Raw genomic sequence first — 21,007 nt, forward strand, 5'->3', positions numbered from 1 at the left:
TATATTTTCAAAATAGTGGTAACGAACTCTGTTCTTTAGTGTTCGAGAGACGCCATGCCATACCCATGCGCTCACAAATACCGGTCGCCATTGGGAATAAGAAGGAATTGATGAAAAGCGTTTTCCATTCCGTTTCCCGCTTTGTGCATAGTCATTCTCTACTGTAAGGAATGACATAAGAAAAGTAGTATTCTTTCGAACAAGTCTCCAAAAATGATGTAGTTCTGACACCGTCAGAGATGTAATATGTACCTCGAAGAATCATGCATTACCTTTCGAGCGACCCCAGCACAGGGTGATCACTTAGTGCTGTTGTTATATCTTTCCCATCTAATTCCAAGTCTCGAACGTTCCGATAGGATATGCGTGGAAAGTAGTATCTTGCCATTCCAATTCCGCTCCAGACAGCTTTTGGCTATGTTGCTCTCAGATAATATGTAATTCTTTGACCAATTTCAGGAACAAGCTCAGTGGTTGAGAAAGCAACGACTTGCGAATCATGGGCTTGGATTCCCCTCGAAATTGGAACATTCGGTTCAGGCTGTGAGACAAAGTCAGTACAGAAATATAACACGATGGCACGACTTTAACGTTAACGGAGCCATGCTTTAATATATGAAGGTCAAACATGAAGCGGAATTGCGAGGGATGATTAATGCGCCTTATAAAATCCCCATCAGAAGCGAGAACAAAACTACAAGGTGCCAAGAGCTGTCATTATCGGTAATTATACTTACCGTCTCCCGACAAAGTGAGTCGTTGAAGCGCCGGCGTTGCCTGTGAAGCCTTCAGAGTCCCCCTCATGAGGATTACGGTCGAAAACACCGTCTGGAATTACCATGGTTTCGGGGAATGGTACTCCCTTCTCGACTACAGTGCCATTTCTGTCCAACACATGCGAAAACCCAAGTCTAGAATAAAGCAAATCTTCAATCATGTGGAATCCTTACTGTACCCTCCATGGTTATAGTAGCTTTCATCGTAGCTTTCAATAAGGCCACCATTATTCGTTTTCGTGATATTAGCCAGGAAGACATCGAAGCCAGCTCTTTGGCATGCCTTCTGTAGTTTTATAAAACGGCATTGGTCAACACTATTGAGCCAATTAAAGCTGAGTTCGGCGTTAGTATGCTGATTTTCAAAGTACACAGACCTGCGCTGGTGGACAAAAGTCATCGAAATCATCAACATCCCAACGGTCTAGATAGTGATCCAGATTTTCAGCGTCACGAGCCCAGGAATTTAATACATTAATAAGCCTTCCTATCTCACTATCGCGAATTTGTAGGACTCTGGCTGACGGACGATGGATCAGGTTGTAAACGAGGACAATTCTATTTCTGGATGCAACAGTTTCACCTCATGCGTGACGTCGGCATACCAAGCACCACGATTATGCTTACCAGTCATAAAGACTCAGTCGACTCAATCGCCTCCAGAGCGGACGAACTCTTCTTTCACATTGAGGTCGTCTTCATCTTCCTTTTCCTGGTGAGAAGGCCGTGAAGACCGCGAAGAATACTGTGGGCTGTTCATCAGGGATTTCCCTGTCAAATAGGACGAGCCGCTGTCATGTAAATCTTCCAGAATTGATGGTGTTGGAATAACCAGCGCGGCAGGTAAAAACGAAAGGGGTAATAAGATCAGAAGTACACTGCACGCGACGCGTGGCCGCGTGATTCAATTAGTTGCACTTCGCCGAAATTTCAGGTCTGTTCCATAGCATTTCCCTTTTTCATCCAATTAATCAATATTCAAGCATTATGCCTCTTGTTAATGTGCTATCCATACTATTCTACACATGGCACTCTGTCGGTAGCTGTTAAAAGTCAACGTCCTTTCCACATTCCACAACCACATAATCTCGCGACATATCATATTCTCCATATATCCACTTTCCTCGAATACAAGTCTTCACCAGCTCCACTAGACTCCAAGATTCAGTGATATTTCTGGACTATTACAACGGAGAATATTGCTCAATACAATGAGTGAAGCAGTCTCATCGGTGCGGCTTTGAGCCATTCTCCCCGGGTGGCATATTCTACTCTCGGTGGCAGATCCACATCCAAAGCACCATCCCGCATTCCGCTTAATATATCCATCTCCTCCACTTTCAGGAACGGCTTCCAGCCTCGATGGTTAATCCGCGGGTCTTTGTGGTAGACAGAGTAAAGCTTCCAGAGAAGGTAGAGACCGATTACCAGAGGGGCGGCGATATAGTTCTCGAAAAAAGCCTGCGCATCTTTTGGCGCAACAGATACATAGAACTCAGCAATGAGACAGATGACATTGAGGGACAGTCCTATGTAGCTGCCGATAACGCCGAATGGAGCAGTGTAGGCCAATTCCTTGACATCGTGACCGTGATGTTTCCAGGCCGCACGGAAGCGAATGTGGGCGAGGCAGATGCTGCCCCAAATGAAGAAATTGGAAATACCGGATAAAGCCAGAAGCCAGGTGAAAATCTGACCGCCCGTCGATGCCTCATTGATGAAAGCCAGGAAACCGAATGCAATCTGGAGAAGAACACAGTAGAGTGGTCGTCCGGCTTTATCGACATAGGCCATGAATGAAGGAGCCATGCCGTGAGCCGCCAGAGCCTGGATGGTGCGACTCGATCCAAACGTTGCTGAGTTGGCAACACTGATGACCGAAATCGTGATCACTGCGTTCATGACAGATGGTAGACCGGAGATACCTGCATTTTGAATTGATACTACAAAAGGTGATGCCTTGGTATTGGCGCCAGTAGATCCCATAAGGTAATCCGCATTGGATGGGACGATCAATCCGACAATGAGAGTCCCCACGACGTAAAAGATAGTGATACGCCAGAAGACCTGCTTCGTCGCTTTTGGGATAGATTTCGCGGGGTTCGCAGCCTCAGCAGCAGCCAAGCCACTCATTTCTGTTCCACCGAATGCGAAAGCTGCGGTCACGAAGACAGAACAGAAGCCTCGAAAGTCCGTGAATGCGCCGGGGTCAAACCAGTAATGACCTCCAATATAGCCTCCTACCGGCGCACCACCGCAGTCAATCACGATTCCCAGGATGATGAATCCAAAAAGGGCGGTGACTTTGATCACGCTGAGAACGAACTCCACTGCAAGTCACACGAAGTTAACTTCTTGCATGAAACTATAATTGAGTGAGATGGTGGGACCTCTTCTTACCTTCACCGTAACCCCGAACGCCGAAGATCTGAATTGTGGACAAGACAACTAGGAACACAGTAATCCAGATGCCAATGTTGAGATCGCTTCTCCAGAACTCTATCGTAATACCGGCAGCCGTAATCTCGAAGGGAAGAATGACGAGCCAGCCTATGGCGTAGTCCCATCCGACGGCAAAACCCCTATAATCACCACAAGTTAGCGTGAAGGTCTAGGTATCCATGACATGCTGGATTTTCTGGGCCACAGACCAAGCAGGATCGATGAACCGGCAACAATATGTGAAGAAAGCCCCGTTGACTGGGTAAAGAACGGCCAACTCGCTCAGAGCTTGAATGGTCATCAACAACATTCCTCCCACGATCAGGTAACCGAGAAGCTTTTCACATGTACGATCAGTTTCTCGCTGGAGTATTAATGTTATGCCCAGCAAAATTCACTTACCACGGAACCTGGGCCTCCCTCCTGCAGAGCACCTCCAGTACCAACAAACAGACCAGCGCCGATAGCACCACCTTTTAGAAAGCACGCATGTCAGCCTAGAGACAGAGTTTCGGGTTTAGCATGTCAAGATGTGTCATACCGATGGCAATCATTTGCATATGGCGATTTTTAAGGCTACGCTTCAGGGGACTGGTGTTCTCAATAATCGGTGCATATGTAGTGATCACATCGTCATACGGAGCAGGGCTGTCGCTGACTGGTTCCACGACCCCAGCTCCCTTCTTCTCAATATCCTCTGGTTCTGAGACGGCCATATTGGCTGAGTATTTTTGCTATAGATTGCAACAGGAATCACTAGGGAGATGGTAGCTGGCCGATCCCTAGCTTTATGTCGCCCGGCTGGGAATCACGGAATGGCACAGGGATATCAGTTATGCCGCATTGTTCCATCCTTGCTGCGACCAAAGCGGCAGGAGGAGATAAGCCACAAGGTAAAATATAGCGATTGATGTCGCTACCCTGACTGAACCAGAGGGCAGGCATTCAACTATCAGTTTCGCTCGACGCAAAGCCCATGGACGGAGATTTGTCCAATAAAACACCCCCGGTAAATCGTTTCCCATCGCGCACGTCCTCCGAAGCTTTTGTCAGGGCGTTAGTACATAATCTTGGCTTTGTCTGCTGAGTGCTACTGTAAGTCCATCGAGATAAGCGAGAGAAAATGCCGGGTCATTGGTTGTACACCACGTGCAGAGATAAGAGAAATGAACCACCCAGCAACGGACCATCCTACTTATAAGACTGGCTTAATGTCACAAGGATGGAAGTTACCAATCACCATTGACTCGCCTCCTACTTGCCTGGAAGAGGCTTATATAGCTGCGCGCAGAATAGTACGCGCATATGGAAAACCTAATGTTGCGGTCCAGTTGCGTGACATGCCGAGTGGAGTAGTCCAATACGGTAGTTTGCCCCTATAGATATCACCCGCAATCAAGGTCAACTACGCCACATCCTGGTTTCTATCTGTCCACTCAATCGGGTACGGATATACTCCATGATAATTAGCAACAATCAATTCGAAAATATACCAGCTGTATTTGGTAAGTATGAGACCGCTATATGTATGAATTCATATCATCACATGAGCAACCAAAAAAGAGGAGAAAACCGCAAAGGTCGAAGGGATCACGTCTGATTCAAGGAAATCCATGTAGATATTTTGGTTCTCTGACAGTAGTTACTCTATATATTCCTCTTTTAAATTGATCCAATATCTGTTGGTGGTATGTTAAGAAGGTATAATCAAAGACGTGCATAACTTTGTCAGTATCGTTCAATCATTGCAAGACCTTCCCTTCCAGCATCCTGGGCGGCTTAAAGTTTCGGGGTTATGCAAGCCTACAGGGCTAATTAGAATTTGGATCTGGTCGCAGAGGAGGCCATTGTAGTGCTAATTGACAGGTCCTCACCTTATATTTTGTTTATCTATTCTCAGACAATCGGCCGCTAAACGGGCTTGCTCTGGGTAGGTTGAACCTATCTAGATGCGCCCTCCAGAGAATTCGTCGCTCGATTTTTTTCACCGCCGGGTAGTGAAATACATCAATGTGTCGATCAATCTATCAATCATTGGAAGAATCTATATCAACTGATAGTCCTAAAGGTTGAGGCCATCATGGGACAGTATCTCGATTGTGGTGCATACACCGTGAGTGTAAAAGAGAAATGCGTTGTAGGTATCACGATGTGCCTTCTATTATTGGCAACAAACTATTTATTCGTACCAGCTTCGTAAAAAAAAAATCCATCCCTGACCCGAACGCATCGCGTTGAACATTGGCTTGCGCGAGGCTAGTTAGAGCGACAATCTTGATATGATCCTTGCGTTTCGACTTTTTCTCGAACTCGCGGATTTGCATTGTTGATTCAAGGCCGTCCATGATTGGCATGGAAATATCTGCCATAACTTATATTACAGTGAAGTATTGATTTCTATTCGGTAGAACCCACCCATCAGAATAATACCGATATTGGTGGCGTTCTTTTTGCAAAGACTCGAGAGCTTCTTGTCCATCTTGCGCGATTGCGTAATCACACCCCATCTTTTTCATAAATTCAACCAGGAGTCTGACATTAATATCATTGTCAGCAAAAAGAAGAACAGTTTCGAGTAATTTTTCGACTGTGCAGGCGGGTCCGTTGAGCCTTGGCTATATGTTGGCGGTGAAAAACCGGTCACTTCATTTTGAATTCTGGATTTGGCACTTTGAGAAACAACCCGGTATCGAATTTACTAGGCGTCGGAGGGAATAACGGCCTCACTAGCTCTTCTAGTTTGCCCTTGCCCCCCAGTCAATCCGCCGCTTTGACTTTTGATGAGATTTTCCAATGTTTTGTTCAATTTTCGGGGCCCGCATGGTTGGCTCATAAACTCAAGAACATCTCTTTTCCTTGCTCCCGGGCTGCCACAAACATCGAGTGCGCTATCCTCGGGGAAGAGCATATAAGCATATAATGATGATAGGGGAGGCTAATAGCTGTTCCGGGTCGGGGACGATAGGGTTTGATCTCCATGTTCCCCATGTCCAAGAATTCTTGGGGCGAAATGTAAAAGGCACGATGGAAGAGTTGTGCTTCCAAGATACAACTATTCAGACGTTCATGTCAAGCCAGTCTTTGCCCAGCTTCTGGAAGGATGAACCTAGAGTCACGTCTAGATTGGAACTCCCAGACCTAAAATACCAATCTATTTCTCATAGACCAGATTTCACGTCACCGTGACAAACGAGCGACTGATCGGGTTTTTGGGAGTGTTCAGCTTGGAGATAGATTCATCCTCAAGGGGCGAGAATTCCATGAGAAGCATCGGGCGACAGGCTCTGCACCGAGCAGTGACTAGCGTCTGTGTTGGCTGACATTACAATAGCACCGCTTTCTGGGCCCAGAATTTGTGAACACACAATCTCTGCAGAAGACTGAGCCGTTGATGATTACATGACTATGTGACAAGTGTAGTTGAGATACCAGTCAATGCAACCTAAAGTGATAGATAGGCGTCAGCTCCCTTGAATCATCAAGCCACCACAACATACATTGATCAGTATATGTATGTTCAATCTAAGTCTTTCTATCCCTTCTAACTGCTGTCAAAGGCTGGAAGATGCCATTTCACACCACGATCTAGAAGTTTGATGCCAACAGGGCTTCACAAAGTTTTCATCGGCACCAGCGCCATCCACAGCCATTCTGTCCGTCAGACTATCTTGGTCGATCATGATAAAAAGAATACTTTTCTTCCACTTATTCTGTTTCTTCAGCCATCTAATTTGCCGGATGGATTCAATACCACCGCATACTGGCATTTGAAGGTCCACAAGGATAAGCTGGATCGCAGCTCCTTCACCAGCGGCAGCCAATAGCTGATGCTGCGTACAAATATCGACAGCTTGTATGCCGTTAGTTATGTAAGAGTATGGCAATCCTCTTTTGTTGCAATACCTCTGCATAATGCGGAGGTTAATGACGTTGTTATCGATAAGTAGCGCAGTAGGCCTGGAAGAAGTTGTGAGAGCAGTGAAAACGGGAATGAGCACTCTTGCCTCCACAGGAGCTACTGGATTAAGTTGATATATTGGTGGAACAGTAGGATCTATCCTGGAATTAACTGGAATATCTACGGGTGATTGAGCTGGCCGTCCCTTCGAATTGGACGAATCGACCATAGACCCGGCCTCTTCTTCCATTTTCGTGAGCGAAAGTGAGGGCTCGTCAGATTGAAGTAGGCGTAGCCGGGAGATTTTGGTTATCGAGAGAAGTTTATCTGCTTCTTCAAGCGCGAGGCTTCTGAGGCTAGGACTAGACAGATAGCGATTTGTTCTGATGGAATCTGCGACTCTATATCCGGCGCTCTTCCAAGTCGAGCACAAGATCAAGGATGGCAAAGCAGTCTTCTATGCTGTCCGAAGATATAAAGCCATTGCAGGTAAGGAATCTGGCTAAATAGTCGTATAATGTTGTATCATCCGAGCCAGATGACAGGTTGTGAAGTTTAGAGGGTATGTTCCTGAGCTTCGAGACCAGTGGCTGCGGTGGAAGAGGTGAGCAAGCACACTCAACTTCCCGGAACATGGCTCTGAAATGAAAACTGCGGTCAATGTCTGATGACAAAAGAACGACAGACCCGCAAAGGAGTGTTCCAAATTTGGATGCGAGGGTCAGACCAAGTCCAACGCACCCGACGACTGCGTGTTAACCTTCTCATACAGCTCAAATATACGCGCATTCTTGATGATTAGGGTAGATACCACAGCCATTGTCCTCAATATCGACAATAAGATGAATCAGTTGATAAGAAACGATAATATTGATTTCTATATAACTTAATTTCTATCTTTTATAATATTATATATGAAGATACATCAATTGATATAAAGTATTTATAGTTATTAAGCTCATTCTAATTTATAATACTTTTCTCTGCTTTGTATTTCTTATATTTTAAATTATAGAATAAATTTTGCTTCAGCTGCGAAATCCACCATGGTGATGGACTAGAGAGCTCGAACAGATGGCCATCATATCTAAATAAAAAGGTGAATTAAACTGCGTCTGTTTCTGCTACGCTTGACTGCTGGTTGAGGATGGTTGTAAAAGGGCGCGCAATCGCGAGATAAATTTAGTGCGCGGCAGGATGATCTATACTCAAATCAGCCTGAGCACTCTGCGAATTCACCCTTTTTACTCTTTCGCACGTTTCTTATGATTCTCTTCCCCTGAGGTGACAGATCACGTGTAATTAAAGAGGATGGGTGGACCTTTAGCTTCTATGCCCTGCGGCTAACCTGGAGAGACCTTGATTGGTTAAAGCATGTGGAATTATTCCAGGTACATTTTGACCGGTTGTTGATGGTGTTATCAGCCCATGATCTTGCTCACTAAAGCAAAGCCGATTATAGTCCGAGTCCAACTCATTATTAATAGGCAGCTAATGCTGACAAAACAGCAATAATACTGCTGCGGTCAACAATGAAGGGAAAAGCAACAATGCCCCTCCTTCAGTTTCACCCCACCTATTAGCCAAAACGTGTATTGTGACGGTAACTATCATCAATACAGAGAACGTCGATTGGTCACAGGCTGCGTAAAGTACTTTTATTCGCTAAAATCAGCGTTAATACACCTGTAATACGGCCTAGATGTAAAATAGGATTTCCAGCTCATTCTATTTACAATTATCGCTGCTCCAGGTATATAATATCCTAAATCCCCAGAAGTAAGCAATAAATCCACTTTAATCTTTTATCTCTCACACCAGGACTACTTGATCAAATATCATCAACTCTTCCGCGACGCGCCGTAATTGAGATCTTATATAGTTTAACGTTATCTTCAACCAAATTTATCATAATTCACCAACCATGGCCGACTCCTTCTTCTCCACGATCCAAGCCCGTCGCTCAATTTATGCTATTTCTGCAGCCTCTCCAATCCCCGACTCCCGCATTATCGACCTCGTTCAAAAGGCCGTCTTGCACGTTCCCAGCTCATACAATGTCCAGTCCGCGCGCGCCGTTGTGATCTTGAAAGAGGATCACAAGAAACTGTGGGAAGACGCTGATTCGGCGGCAAAAGCTGCTCTCCCCGAGGCTGTTTACGGCTTCCTTGCACCTAGAATTACCGGGTTCAAGGGCGGATATGGATCGGTGAGCATGCATCGAATACAATCCGTATAATCGAAGGGCGAGCTTTACTGATTACAATAATAGGTCTTGTTTTTTGAAAGCCAGGAAGATTTGGACGGTCTCGCTGCCCAGCATCAAGCTGTTGCACCATTTGTAACAGAATGGTCTGACACTTCATCTGGAATGCATCAATTTGCCGGTACGTGCTTCCTCTAAACGAAACTCATTGTATATATCAACAAGTCACTAACGTTACTTGGACGAAAAGTGTGGACAGCACTTAAAGCCGAAGGCCTCGGCGCAAGTCTGCAGCATTTCAACTTCTTGGCCCCTTGGGCTGAAAAAATCACAGAAGATTACAAACTGCCCAAGGACTGGAAACTTAAGGCACAGTTGGTTTTTGGCACCCCAACGGGTGGGCCCGCTCAGGAGAAGACATTCAAGCCCATTGAGGAGAGAGTCAAGGTGTTCGGCCAGTAATCTACGTGGATTAACTGGCTGGGAGTCGACATTTAGAAGCTATGGTTAAGTAGTCCTCTAGAGAGTAGAACTTAGATTCAAAGCCATATTACGTGGCTTATAGTTATTGATTAGTAAACTATTGAATGTTCTGTTTATCTTATCAATGCCTCGATAGAAAAAACATTCATTGTAGAGCATCATCATTTAGATTAGATAGATACATGATTGTACCACTCGTTCCTCAAGACAAAAGAAAGGCTTCGTAGTTGAAGCGTTCATCCTCATGACCATAATTGTTGCCATCTTTGTTACAATAAGTTTTGTTAGACTAATAGTTGTCATTGCCACGGCGCGAGCTTCCATAGCTATCGTTGTTATTAGAGCTTCCGTAGGAGTCATTGTTGCTGGAGCCGTAGTTGCTGCTGTTGTTGTTGGAGCTTCCGTACGAGTCATTGTTGCTGCTCTTGTTGTTGTTGGAGCTTCCGTAGGAGTCATTGTTGCTGGAGCCGTAGTTGCTGCTGTTGTTGTTGTTGGAGCTTCCGTAGGAGTCCTTGTTACCTGACCCATAGGAGTCATTGTTGCCAGAGCCATAGCTGTTGCCGCTGTTGTTGGAGCTTCCGTACGAGTCATTGTTGCTGGAGCCGTAGTTGCTGCCGCTGTTGTTGGAGCTTCCGTAGGAGTCATTGTTGCTGCTCTTGTTGTTGTTGGAGCTTCCGTAGGAATCCTTGTTACCTGACCCATAGGAGTCATTGTTTCCAGAGCCGTACGAGTCATTGTTGCTAGAGCTATTGTTGCTAGAGCCATAGCTGTTGTTGTTGTCACGGCCAGAGCCATAGGAGTCATTGTTTGAGGATCCGTAGGAGTCGCCCTTGTTGCGACTGTCGGAGCTTCCGAAAGAATCATTGTTGGACGATCCGTACGAGTTGTTATTGTTGTTGCTTGAGCCATAGCTGTCAGAGCCACCACTATACGAGTCGTTGTTACCACCGCCGTAGCCAGAGCGGCCACTGGAGCCGTAGGAATCGTTGTTGTCGTTGTAGCTCATGGTGAAGGATAAAGTATCACAGAAGTGATTTGAAATAGCAAAGAATACTAAAGAGGATATGTAATTGTGGTTCGAATGTCAATACGAGAAAAAATATATAATTACGAAGGGGGCATCGGCACTATTTATGTGCAAACCACGTCTCATACAACGCAAGCTATGATGCAAACGCCCCGAAGGAGGGAGGGGCAATTGAAATGACCTCTAGCAATACGACCGTATGGAGGGGCAGATCCAGCCTTGCTTCCCCCCATCCCAGTCGAAAGAGGAGCTATGATTTGAGAATCGACGCACATCAAGATTCGAAGCTAAGCTGCAGGTGGATGGCGTGCTGGGGGAAAGACTCGGAAATGAACGAAAGCCAAAATCTATCCTCGAGAAGCTGAGAGCATGTAATAGTGGAATACCCCAACATGTGGCTAGTGGAGGAAAGCTCTCTGGTGGAGACAAAACAATAATTATGATTGATTGCCTACGTACTAGTGGCAGTGCTTTGGTCGATGGAGAATCACGCAGGCGGCTAATTTGGGCAACCTGGCCTCGGTCAATCGGTCAATCACCGATCGGCAAGAGATCTGTGTTGAACGATCGATCATCGATTCGATGTAAGCAGCGTAAGCCGAATAAACTCGCAGTCCCAGAGTCCAACAAGGTGGTCGACGTGAATACTCCTGCTTATCAGCATGTCCGCCCTCCTTTGGAGTATGTCTCCCTTCGCAAGTCAACCGATGGAGGTCACCAACAAGCATTTCACGCAGCTAATCATCACTATCCAACCAACAGAGGACACGGCGTCACGCCTCCATGGAGAAAGCCAATTACGAGCTTGTACGACACGCGGGAGACGAGAAGTTCGCCACAGCGGGGTGGATGGATTGCATCTCAGATTTAGGTCAAGAGCTGGCCAATTTTTAGCTCATCACAATACCGGAGAAGAGCAAAAACACAAATGGTTCGGCGATGGCGAAAAAACCTTAGGCAAAACTATGTTCATGATTAGCGCCACACCAGCTGGTGGCTGAGCGGGGTTGTCCAGGTGTGGCTGTGCGACGCAGTTTTTCTCCAAAACAATAGAACACTACCCACTCTAGAAGTAAATAACTCGCGCCAAATACGTCCAAGCAGTCGGAATTCCCGCTGATGCATGGTATGTTGACAAAGTGAAGGATGTTGAGAGGAGAAATCTATCGCCAAAAAAGACCCGGTCCGACGAAGCCGCAAGTGCCCACTGAGGGGTTCGTTAGTCCACCCTAGGTTCGTCTAGTTTTACCACTGTGGCTGGTTGATTTCATTTCCGCTCAGAAAAAGGAGCAACAAGCTTCCTAAAATGTCAGGTTACACCTTCAAAAGTGGCTGTGCATTGTACTTTGGCGGGGGGTTCATATTTAGTATTACCCAAGGGGGGATGATGCTGGTAAGATCTCGGGTTGAATCATTGGATTGCACAAGGCCATAGCGCATGCAATGCCGAATTGGAACATGTCCCAAAAGGAAAATTTGTCCTTGTTGCGTCAAATTGGCTATGATTAGGTGTGAGACGGCATACCATGATGTGATTGACTTGCAGCGAGCCACAGCCACTAGCCACTGGATGACGCATGCAGTCCGTTGCTTGTGCGGCTGAAGCAGCTCCACGTTGACATGATAAAAATGGTCTATGTCGAGTCCATTTTAATTTTTAATTGGCACGAAAATAGCGCACTGGCAATAGATAGGCCGAGGCCGGAAAGGAGAACATTCAAGGCAAGCTCTTCCCACGCGGTCCTGGCGAATCAGGCTGGAAGCGACTTTCGAAGTCCAGTTTCTGTATCAATTGATCAATACATGTACGGAAGAAAATATATTCAAGTTGGTACGTAGAAAAGCCATAATGGAACAATAGCAAAAGGTGGACACACTAGTCTAGACAGAATAGAAACAGAAATCGAAATAATAACAAGTTTTGCCGAGCAAAGTAACACATTGCACTTTTTGATCCGATTAAACGGAATGATCAAGTGCATCGATAGGGTAGTAATAGTCGTATCTATCACAGGAATGTCAGTTCCTCAATGCGACTTGGTGCAAACACGTCTTTCCATTCATTCCACATGTATTCTAATTCCTTCAGATACCTTTCATGCACCTCGTCGATATCATCTGTATTAAAATTATCCTGCTCCTTCAATGTCGCAATCGGTCTCCCTATGACAACACTAACAGGTCGTCGGTGAGGCATAATCCCGAAGTCAAATCTATATGGGCCTTTTGTATAGAAAAACGGAATAGTGAAACCGAATAGCTTTTTGAATAACAAGTGGGCCTTCGATAGCATTGGTTTGGTGTGCAGATCAGCGACATCGTAAAGATCGTTCTCACCAAATGCTAGGACAGGCACAATATCAGCACCTGTACGAATAGCCAACTTGATAAATCCCTTTCGGTTCTTAATTACTGCGCGGAACGTTCCCGGTTTTGCTTCAAGCGATTCCTTCGCACCACCAACGACAATAGCAACGGCGTGTCCTTCGCCTTTATCGTCTTTTCCACCCTTTGTCAGAATTTTTTCGATTGATTCGCGTGCGACGCTGCCAAATCCCAGGGCAAGTAAGTAATCACGGAAAACTGGAATTCGAAAGTTTGAATCTAGAGTGAGAAGCGTAGTCTCAATTCCTGGAAACAATTCACCGAAACCAAGAGTTTCAGTTGCAAAAGTTGCGAAGACGCCATATGAGAGGATACCGTGAGGGTGGCAGCTGAATATATATTTCTTGTTGGTTGGTAGTTCCGTAGAACGGTACAGTCGGATCGGGAAGTACGATACCAGCAACTTCCAGATCAGATGTGATCGTAGGCTCTTAATACGGCGTCTCTTTGGTATAATATAGGAACATAAGACGGATATCGCTAGTGGCGTGATCGTTGGCAATGGCCATCGGATGGCGCAGGATACGATAGGAATCACGAGGAATACAGGATATATGGTGATAATATGATGAAAAACCGACCAGGACTGGAGAAAACGCAGGAAAATGGAGAGTGACCGCCCATTTTTTGTGCTAGGAATGTCAGTTTTAATTAATATAAGATCATGGATTCAAATTCATACTCAGTGTTCTGCTGGCCTGGAAGACCTCTGTGGGATATGATGAGATTCCCGTCATCGTCGGACGTTGACTGTCTAGATTTCTGGAGGCGAAATAAGCTTCTTGTGCCAGGATCATAGCTAACCAAGACCATGGTCTTGTCACTAGTCACAATTGGCTGTTCAACTGCATTGATTCTAGATTGATGAATATATTCATGACGCCCTAATTTAGAGGGCAGAGTGTAGCCAGATAGGGCATTTATTCCGCGAGGAAGCATCGTGGGTTAATGACCCAAACAACGTCGGGCTTTTCGATTATAAAATTGCACCAACCTTCGTAAAGTGAGGGTATATAAGAACATTAAGTTAAGGCTATAGATGGTATTTATTGATCAGATAGACTCGGATTACAGTCTACTTAGCCTGGAACACGTCACCTTCACCTGCCAAGCCAACCACCAGATATTGGAATGTAAGTAAGCAAACCAAGGGATTATTTCCGAGGCATTCTTAACTATCCCCTCATGTGAACAACTTGTGACGAAGCTGGGAATTTTAACTTTTACTTTTATCGTCAATAGGCTCGAGAAGAAGGAAACGCTTTACATATCAAAGTGAGTTTAGCACTTATATATAGCGTAATCACAGGTCAGGAGGAGTCGGATTTCTTTTTAAGATTATAGGGAGTTTATTATGCTAATTGGGTTAATATAATAAGTCAGGCCAACGATGGTATCAATGAAGCCGAATAAAAATAGCGAGGTTGAACAATTCAATAATTCTTAATAGGCATAAGGTCTATTGACTTTTCGAGATTTTAGAAATACGGCATAGGGAATAGACTCCACACACGTTACCCCTGTTCAAGTGCTGGGTACTAACAAATAAGTAGTTTCTCACCTCTGACTAGCTAACGACGTGGATCCTTCCTGATACAATGCGCAAGCCTTGTTATTACTATCTGGCCTAGGAAGTTTCTTACTCTGCGAATCTTACAAATCAATTGTCAAATACGGCCTGCTAAAATCTGTGGATTATGGGAATGTCTCATTCTGATAACACAATGTCGAGGGCGTGTGTGTATTTCATTTCGTAGTATCGTATTAGAGTTAAAGCGACCAGCAGTATCACGTGTGCAATGGATATACATCGATGTAGGAGACAAAGATACCCTCAGATGCGGCTTGTAAAAATCAACTGATATGCTGAATCCCTTTGATTACTATTTTTAGCCTTTATCGGTTTGTCGCTGTCCTTTAACATTGAGATCTTATTATTACGTTACAGAGGTTAATGATTACAATCAGTGCAGCCACGTCGATGATACTTCAAGCAGAAACGTCGTTTTTAGTCCCTTCTAACTAGTGATAGTTAGATCTGGCTTATATGCATACGAATATTCTCTCAAAATTTGGAATGAAAGTCGACCTCTTCCTAAAGTATTTCTAAGTTAGGTCACATGGAAATGTGCCTCGGTTACTATACCCACCACGGCGCCACATTTCGCGGGGTGGACCAGGAAGACCAAAGAAAATTTATATATAATGGATATACTACTTTTTAAGCTCATTGAAACATTAATAATTTAGTTTCTTCAAAAACGCTTAATGTGAAGAGCGTGTTAAACTTCATTCAACTGGGGAAGAGACTAAGCGTTGATCCTGTGGATCATATCCATAAAGACTAAACCCGAGGAAGCAATAACTAGCAATTAGCTGCAGCGTTTGACATTACACTAATCTATTACAGAACTGGAGTTTTCTCTTTCATTTGTTTCACAAGAACATTTCCGCGGCAAAAACAGATCCTGCGCAATGTGTCTCCTAGGTATCTTTGCTCTTTCACGAAATCAAATGCGCTAAGTTAACCAAATTCTAATACAATACGCTTTCACAGGCCTTTTTAGATGCTTTCAAAGAGGGGTTAGCCCTCTCTTTGCAATCCTTGCCGAGTGCTAACTTTAATGACACTGCCCCTTCTTTGTCTACCTCAACCGATTTTATTGGACGACGAGTGTTTGATCGACCAAGACAAATAATGAGCCTTAAGAGACTCGTGAACACATATGCAGTGTAACCGAGGCATGGGTAGTTGAGAATAAGTTCTAGCGAAGAGAGGACAAAGAAGATAAATAGGAGATAAACCCAACAATGCTGCAATAAGCACTATAGTAAAAGTTGGCTTTCAGCACATGTTTGTCTTCGAAGCTATAAAGAGAGGCTTGAAACATGGTTTCTGAGAACCCACCAGCGACCCACAAGCAAGAAGTAAACACAAGGACCCAGAAACGCCACATATCAGAAGAGCCATGGACTCTGTGGAACTGGTACCAGCATATTTACTGGCCATACTTCACCTTTCTAGTTATTATACCATTACTTGGAATCAAAGCCGCCATTAATACTCCTCTTCACAGAGAGACTTTGATCTTGAGTACGATTTATTATTTTATCACAGGTTTATGTATCACAGCTGGTATGTGCCACGTCCTACATTTTCAGGACAGCCTGCTGACCGTGTACAGGATACCACCGCTTATGGGCCCATAGATCCTATTCAGCTTCGTTCCCTTTGAAATTCCTGCTCGCATTATTTGGGACTGGTTCCTTGACAGGATCTATCATCTTCTGGGCAAGAGACCATCGAGCCCATCACCGATTCACTGACACCGACCATGACCCTTATAACGTGAAGAAAGGGTTTTTCCATGCCCACATACTATGGCTCATCTTGAAACAGCCAAAAAAGCATAACCCGGTTGATATTTCGGACCTCAGAAACGATCCACTTGTTAAGTACCAACACCGCTATTATTTCCCTATTGCCTTTTTCATGACTTGGGGCTTCCCGACTCTGGTCGCCGGCCTCGGTTGGAATGATTGGTATGGAGGATTCATATATGCCGGCATTATACGCACTTTTCTTGTTCAACAAGCAACCTTTTGCGTCAATTCATTAGCTCATTACTACGGAGATCAACCATTCGACGATAAGCGTTCTGCACGAGATCACTATTTAACATCTGTCATTGCTTTGGGCGAAGGATACCATAACTTTCACCATGAATTTCCCTCAGACTATCGGAACGGTATTGAATTCTACCATGCTGATATTACAAAATGGCTCATTCTCGTCTTCAAAACAATCCGCTTGGCTAGCGGTCTCAAGACCTTTAGGCAAAACGAGATTGACAAAAGTCGTGTCCAGCAAGCTTATAGGCGGCTTGATAAGAAAAAGGATGTTCTCGACTGGGGTATTCCACGGGAGCAGCTCCCTGTGATGGAATGGGAGGAGTTTCAGAATGGGGTAAAAGAGGGGCGCGCGTTAATTGCAATTGATGGCGTAATTCATGATGTAACTGGGTTTATTACTGAGCATCCTGGGGGAGAAACAATGATTTCATCCCGAGTTGGCAAGGATGGATCTGCAGCTTTCAATGGAGGTATTTATAAACACTCAAATGCGGCTAACAATGTTCTGGCAACAATGCGAATCGCAGTGCTTCTTGGGGGTTGTGAAGTGGAAACTTTGAAGGGCAATACAAATATGGAAACCAAGGAAAAAATGAAGATAAAGAGCTAGTTAGAGCGATTATGGAAGATTTACAAAGAGCTTTCAATATAATTGTTCACTGGTGTTATCATTCTGCCTATAATATACAATTCTTTTGTTTGAAAATTCGTTCACAGCATGAAAACAACATGAAAGCAATGTTTGTTTATATGCACACACGTATATGTATAAATTGTCATGCTTATTACCTACATAAATGAAACGTACAACTGTTATTGTAGCATTTTATATACTTGATCAAGTATTGATTTACGACATTTTGGAAAGAGGATGCCGGCAAAGGGAACATTTGTCCGGTTTTCCAAGTATTTATTCGAGAAAGTAACCAAATAACTCAGGCAGTATTTGAGAAGGACCAGTCAACTCATGTCATATTGTTGTCTATCTAGACGACAAAACTAACCTTAGAGGAAGAATTATGATATAAGCAGAATTTGACGTTTTATTTCTACCCACCGAATCAGTTATAGTACGCTCAGTGAGTGCTCAGCACGGATCAGTAAAGGAAAGGTGATAGGTTACATAATATCATGTAAAAGTGGCAAGCGTTGTTTTTAGGGAGAAGGAGGGGAAGCAGCAAAGACAGCCGCATATCTCTGTACGTATGTGGTACATTAATATCAATTGATGTAATGATATTACCAATTAATATATATGAATACTAAATATGCTGGTAGCGTTGATATCATTATCAATTCTGAAAAGATGAGACAATTGACTTCTATAACTAAGTGGGCTAAGAGGGGCGTTTTATGCCTGGAAATCTGACAAATATTAGGATATTTGTCATGGTTTAGAGAGGTCAGATATTTCATAAATAATATATGAAACATGAGATATGGGAGGTCATATTTGTAAGTAAGATATCCCAGCAAATTAATAGAGCTAGTCCATAGCAGCATCAATTAATTTATCTTTCGCGTCATGGCTGAACTAGGCCTGAGACCTACTCCTAAACATACATAAGACCGTATCTTTGATATACTGGCTAGTAGTTACTACAATAAGTAGCTCGATAACAGGGTAGAACCCAAGTTTAGCTCATAATGATTTAGAAGAGAAAAGAATATTTATTTTTCATTGTAAAGTGACACCAATAACTCGACGAAATTGGCAGCACTCGGAATACAAATCTAGAATCTTACAACTCCCTCCCGGTTGAGCGCCACCCCCGCAAAGTTATAAGTTTCGATCATATCAAGTAGTTAGCTCTATCTTTCTTAACCAAGTTACATCATCGAGAAAGTAACCCTAAGGAGTCGAAGAATCTGAGTGATTCCCTTGCTCCACGTATCATCCTTCTGCGGCCTGTCCCGCTACATCAGCCGAACCAATGAAGGCTAAAAGGAATTCTAGACGATTCTATCAATATCACTTAAATCAGAAGAGAAAAGGGCCAAGGGATAATTGCGTTATAGTGTGTTAGCTACTCGATATCGTGTAAACCTCGTAAAAGGCTAAAATATTGTCACAAAAATGCTCAACAGTCAACCATTTATAGAGTCGGTGAGGATTCATTGACTTCACAATAATACAAAGAAAATATGGCCTATCTATAAATGGTTGCATATTCAATGGAAATAAGAACCAGGGTTTTGAGGCTGTCAGCCACCTAACCGCCAAGGACAAGGGTAACACTGGTGGCTTGACGCCACGCAACCACGGAATGAACTAAACAAACAAAATAACAGATACAAAATTCCCGACACAGGCTTCTCAAAGTTATAAATCTAACAAGTTAGCTATTTAAAAGGATCTACGAGCTGGAAACCCGATTTGTCGACTCAAAACACAGCGCTAGACCAGAAAGAGCTTTAGATGGCTGCATGGGTAACATCATGATTGTCATCTTTTAAGCATTACCACATTAAGCAGTTGCTGACGCATTTTGTGATTGGTCTAGCCAACAAGATCTGTATACACCATAATTAAGTAGGCTTACCAGTAGCACGACCTTCCCTCGAACGAAACAAGACTACAACTAGATGGACATTAAATTATGCAGTAAAGATTGACTTTGCCAACATCCAACACGAACTGAATGAATTCATAGGCTTTACCGGCTACCTTGGATCCCGTTGGTCGCCTATAAGTACTCCAGACAAATTCAAGGAACTGAGAACTTCAACAGTCGGTTCAACATTCAAGAAGCTCACTGTGTCAATTTATGAGGGAATCTGATTCCTCTCCATCTGTCTCATTTGAATTGTGTCCACCACGGAAAATATTACATTTCCAACAAAAGAAAAATTTGCCACGTTCAAAATTCAAGGCTTGCCCCAGCGGGGATGCCATCCTTTTACTAGTTCAGATGCATATGATGACCCTTTTTTCAGCCCCAAAATATCCTCCCCCGGACTTTTGTTGCATCTAGATCGCTAGAATAAGTCTGAATCTTACTCCTACCAGCCTATTTTGAGTCTACAAAGCGTTGGCGAGTTATCCATTCTCTTAACACCGCGTACTCCGTTGTTACTAGTAACATCACTTTTATCCAATCAGTTTTAACGAAGGACGATAATTGGAAAGCCGAGCAAATCAGGAATTGTATCTGTGGGCATCTTTTCTATTTCCGTATATCAATCAATTAACCGATATTTGAAGCGAAATGATGCTACGCGTTTAGTACATCGTTACATTCACCCAATACGCTAAGTACTATCTAGTTGTCACGCGGAAGAAATTGAAGCATAACAAGGACTATATTTCATAGCAGCTCCAGACCATGATCGACAGTATAAATGAGTCCTAAAACCCACGACAAAATCATTCTTCCCAATCATCACTACAAATCATATCTCAAGCCAAGAAAAAGTCTTCCCAAAACTCTATATTTCCCTTCAGGAATTCCCATATCCAAAATCAAAATGTTTGCCCCCAAGACCATCATCGCCGTTCTCGCCGTCATGGCCGGCCTTGCCTCTGCTGCCCCTACCGCCACGCACAAGACCACCTTCGCTCTCGGTAACGGCAACCCTGCTTCAGGTGAAGGTGGCTGCGTCCTCGAGGTCGCTTCAGAGGTTGGAATTGGCTGCGTATCCATTGTTGTCCTTGACGGCACAACAAACTGTGACAAGCTCTCCACCGAGAAGTCTGGCCCTGCCTGCAACGGTACCGCCACGGTTGACTTCTCTGCCTCTCCTGCCAAGGCTACCTTTGTTGAGGGTGACTTCACTGCTTCTTGCACTCTCAATGGCACTACCTGCAGCACCTCTTCTTAAATTTACTTCTTCTGATTGATATAAGGTATGTTTGCTTTGGTCTTATATTATACCGGCCATAATACTAACAAATTCAATGAATTCAGATCGCCCGATTGATAAAATTGAAAATTCAACGTAAGCATGCCACTAAGAAAGCTCTCGAAGGAGGAAGAGTCGGGCAGGATTATGCAAAGCTAAAACTGTGTTCATATAAACCTTTTCCTTTGTCTCTGCATGCATTACATGTTTGGGTGCTTTTTGAACTCTGTATATATTTTATGTTGGCGACTGTACATACGCATGCCACCCGTCAAAAAATGATGATCGACTGATAGAACATCGAACATAAAACC

The 21,007-nt window shown here is 44.0% G+C and overlaps 8 protein-coding genes across 8 annotated transcripts; 3 read left to right on the forward strand and 5 right to left on the reverse strand.

Annotated features, from left to right (window-relative positions):
• Positions 1-426: 426 nt before the first annotated feature.
• Positions 427-1,176, reverse strand: BGW36DRAFT_363736 (uncharacterized protein; the record flags this gene model as incomplete). The annotated part of the gene is made up of 4 exons (XM_046214492.1): positions 427-694; positions 738-911; positions 956-1,111; positions 1,154-1,176. 4 exons carry the CDS (start codon positions 1,174-1,176, stop codon positions 427-429), a joined length of 621 nt encoding a protein of 206 aa, XP_046067496.1.
• An 803-nt stretch (positions 1,177-1,979) lies between these two features.
• Positions 1,980-3,934, reverse strand: BGW36DRAFT_431953 (putative general amino-acid permease GAP1; the record flags this gene model as incomplete). Its single annotated transcript, XM_046221059.1, has 5 exons — positions 1,980-3,106; positions 3,177-3,358; positions 3,428-3,555; positions 3,621-3,691; positions 3,760-3,934. The coding sequence occupies 5 exons, from the start codon at positions 3,932-3,934 to the stop codon at positions 1,980-1,982; spliced, it is 1,683 nt and encodes a 560-aa protein (XP_046067497.1).
• A 2,835-nt stretch (positions 3,935-6,769) lies between these two features.
• On the reverse strand, positions 6,770-7,366 carry BGW36DRAFT_431954 (uncharacterized protein; the record flags this gene model as incomplete). Its single annotated transcript, XM_046221060.1, has 1 exon — positions 6,770-7,366. One exon carries the CDS (start codon positions 7,364-7,366, stop codon positions 6,770-6,772), a length of 597 nt encoding a protein of 198 aa, XP_046067498.1.
• A 1,552-nt stretch (positions 7,367-8,918) lies between these two features.
• BGW36DRAFT_349371 (Nitroreductase-like protein) lies at positions 8,919-10,253 on the forward strand. Its single transcript, XM_046213291.1, has 3 exons — positions 8,919-9,325; positions 9,389-9,503; positions 9,573-10,253. Exons 1-3 carry the CDS (start codon positions 9,041-9,043, stop codon positions 9,782-9,784), a joined length of 612 nt encoding a protein of 203 aa, XP_046067499.1. The 5' UTR covers positions 8,919-9,040; the 3' UTR covers positions 9,785-10,253.
• BGW36DRAFT_51745 (uncharacterized protein) lies at positions 9,663-11,041 on the reverse strand. The gene is made up of 2 exons (XM_046222389.1): positions 10,421-11,041; positions 9,663-10,368 (listed from the first exon to the last, which is right to left on the reverse strand). The coding sequence occupies exons 1-2, from the start codon at positions 10,809-10,811 to the stop codon at positions 9,971-9,973; spliced, it is 789 nt and encodes a 262-aa protein (XP_046067500.1). The 5' UTR covers positions 10,812-11,041; the 3' UTR covers positions 9,663-9,970.
• Positions 11,042-12,755: 1,714 nt separating this feature from the next.
• On the reverse strand, positions 12,756-14,156 carry BGW36DRAFT_439015 (diacylglycerol acyltransferase-domain-containing protein; the record flags this gene model as incomplete). Its single annotated transcript, XM_046221496.1, has 2 exons — positions 12,756-13,849; positions 13,900-14,156. The coding sequence occupies 2 exons, from the start codon at positions 14,154-14,156 to the stop codon at positions 12,841-12,843; spliced, it is 1,266 nt and encodes a 421-aa protein (XP_046067501.1). The 3' UTR covers positions 12,756-12,840.
• A 1,651-nt stretch (positions 14,157-15,807) lies between these two features.
• On the forward strand, positions 15,808-17,475 carry BGW36DRAFT_51979 (uncharacterized protein). Its single transcript, XM_046222390.1, has 2 exons — positions 15,808-16,353; positions 16,403-17,475. The coding sequence occupies exons 1-2, from the start codon at positions 16,107-16,109 to the stop codon at positions 17,458-17,460; spliced, it is 1,305 nt and encodes a 434-aa protein (XP_046067502.1). The 5' UTR covers positions 15,808-16,106; the 3' UTR covers positions 17,461-17,475.
• A 2,843-nt stretch (positions 17,476-20,318) lies between these two features.
• On the forward strand, positions 20,319-20,672 carry BGW36DRAFT_363743 (uncharacterized protein; the record flags this gene model as incomplete). Its single annotated transcript, XM_046214493.1, has 1 exon — positions 20,319-20,672. The coding sequence occupies one exon, from the start codon at positions 20,319-20,321 to the stop codon at positions 20,670-20,672; it is 354 nt and encodes a 117-aa protein (XP_046067503.1).
• Positions 20,673-21,007: the final 335 nt, after the last annotated feature.

This window comes from Talaromyces proteolyticus, assembly GCF_021365285.1.
Source record: "Talaromyces proteolyticus strain PMI_201 chromosome Unknown BGW36scaffold_12, whole genome shotgun sequence".
Classification (NCBI taxonomy): domain Eukaryota; kingdom Fungi; phylum Ascomycota; class Eurotiomycetes; order Eurotiales; family Trichocomaceae; genus Talaromyces; species Talaromyces proteolyticus.

Coding starts and splice junctions, on each gene's coding strand:
- BGW36DRAFT_349371 (XM_046213291.1), top strand. CDS start 9,041: ATGGCCGACTCCTTCTTCTCCACGATCCAAGCCCGTCGCTCAATTTAT. Junction 9,326..9,388: donor TCAAGGGCGGATATGGATCG/GTGAGCATGCAT, acceptor TTACAATAATAG/GTCTTGTTTTTTGAAAGCCA. Junction 9,504..9,572: donor TGGAATGCATCAATTTGCCG/GTACGTGCTTCC, acceptor TTGGACGAAAAG/TGTGGACAGCACTTAAAGCC.
- BGW36DRAFT_51745 (XM_046222389.1), bottom strand. CDS start 10,811: ATGAGCTACAACGACAACAACGATTCCTACGGCTCCAGTGGCCGCTCT. Junction 10,369..10,420: donor CGGAAGCTCCAACAACAGCG/GCAGCAACTACG, acceptor CTCCAACAACAG/CGGCAACAGCTATGGCTCTG.
- BGW36DRAFT_51979 (XM_046222390.1), top strand. CDS start 16,107: ATGGTTTCTGAGAACCCACCAGCGACCCACAAGCAAGAAGTAAACACA. Junction 16,354..16,402: donor AGGTTTATGTATCACAGCTG/GTATGTGCCACG, acceptor GACCGTGTACAG/GATACCACCGCTTATGGGCC.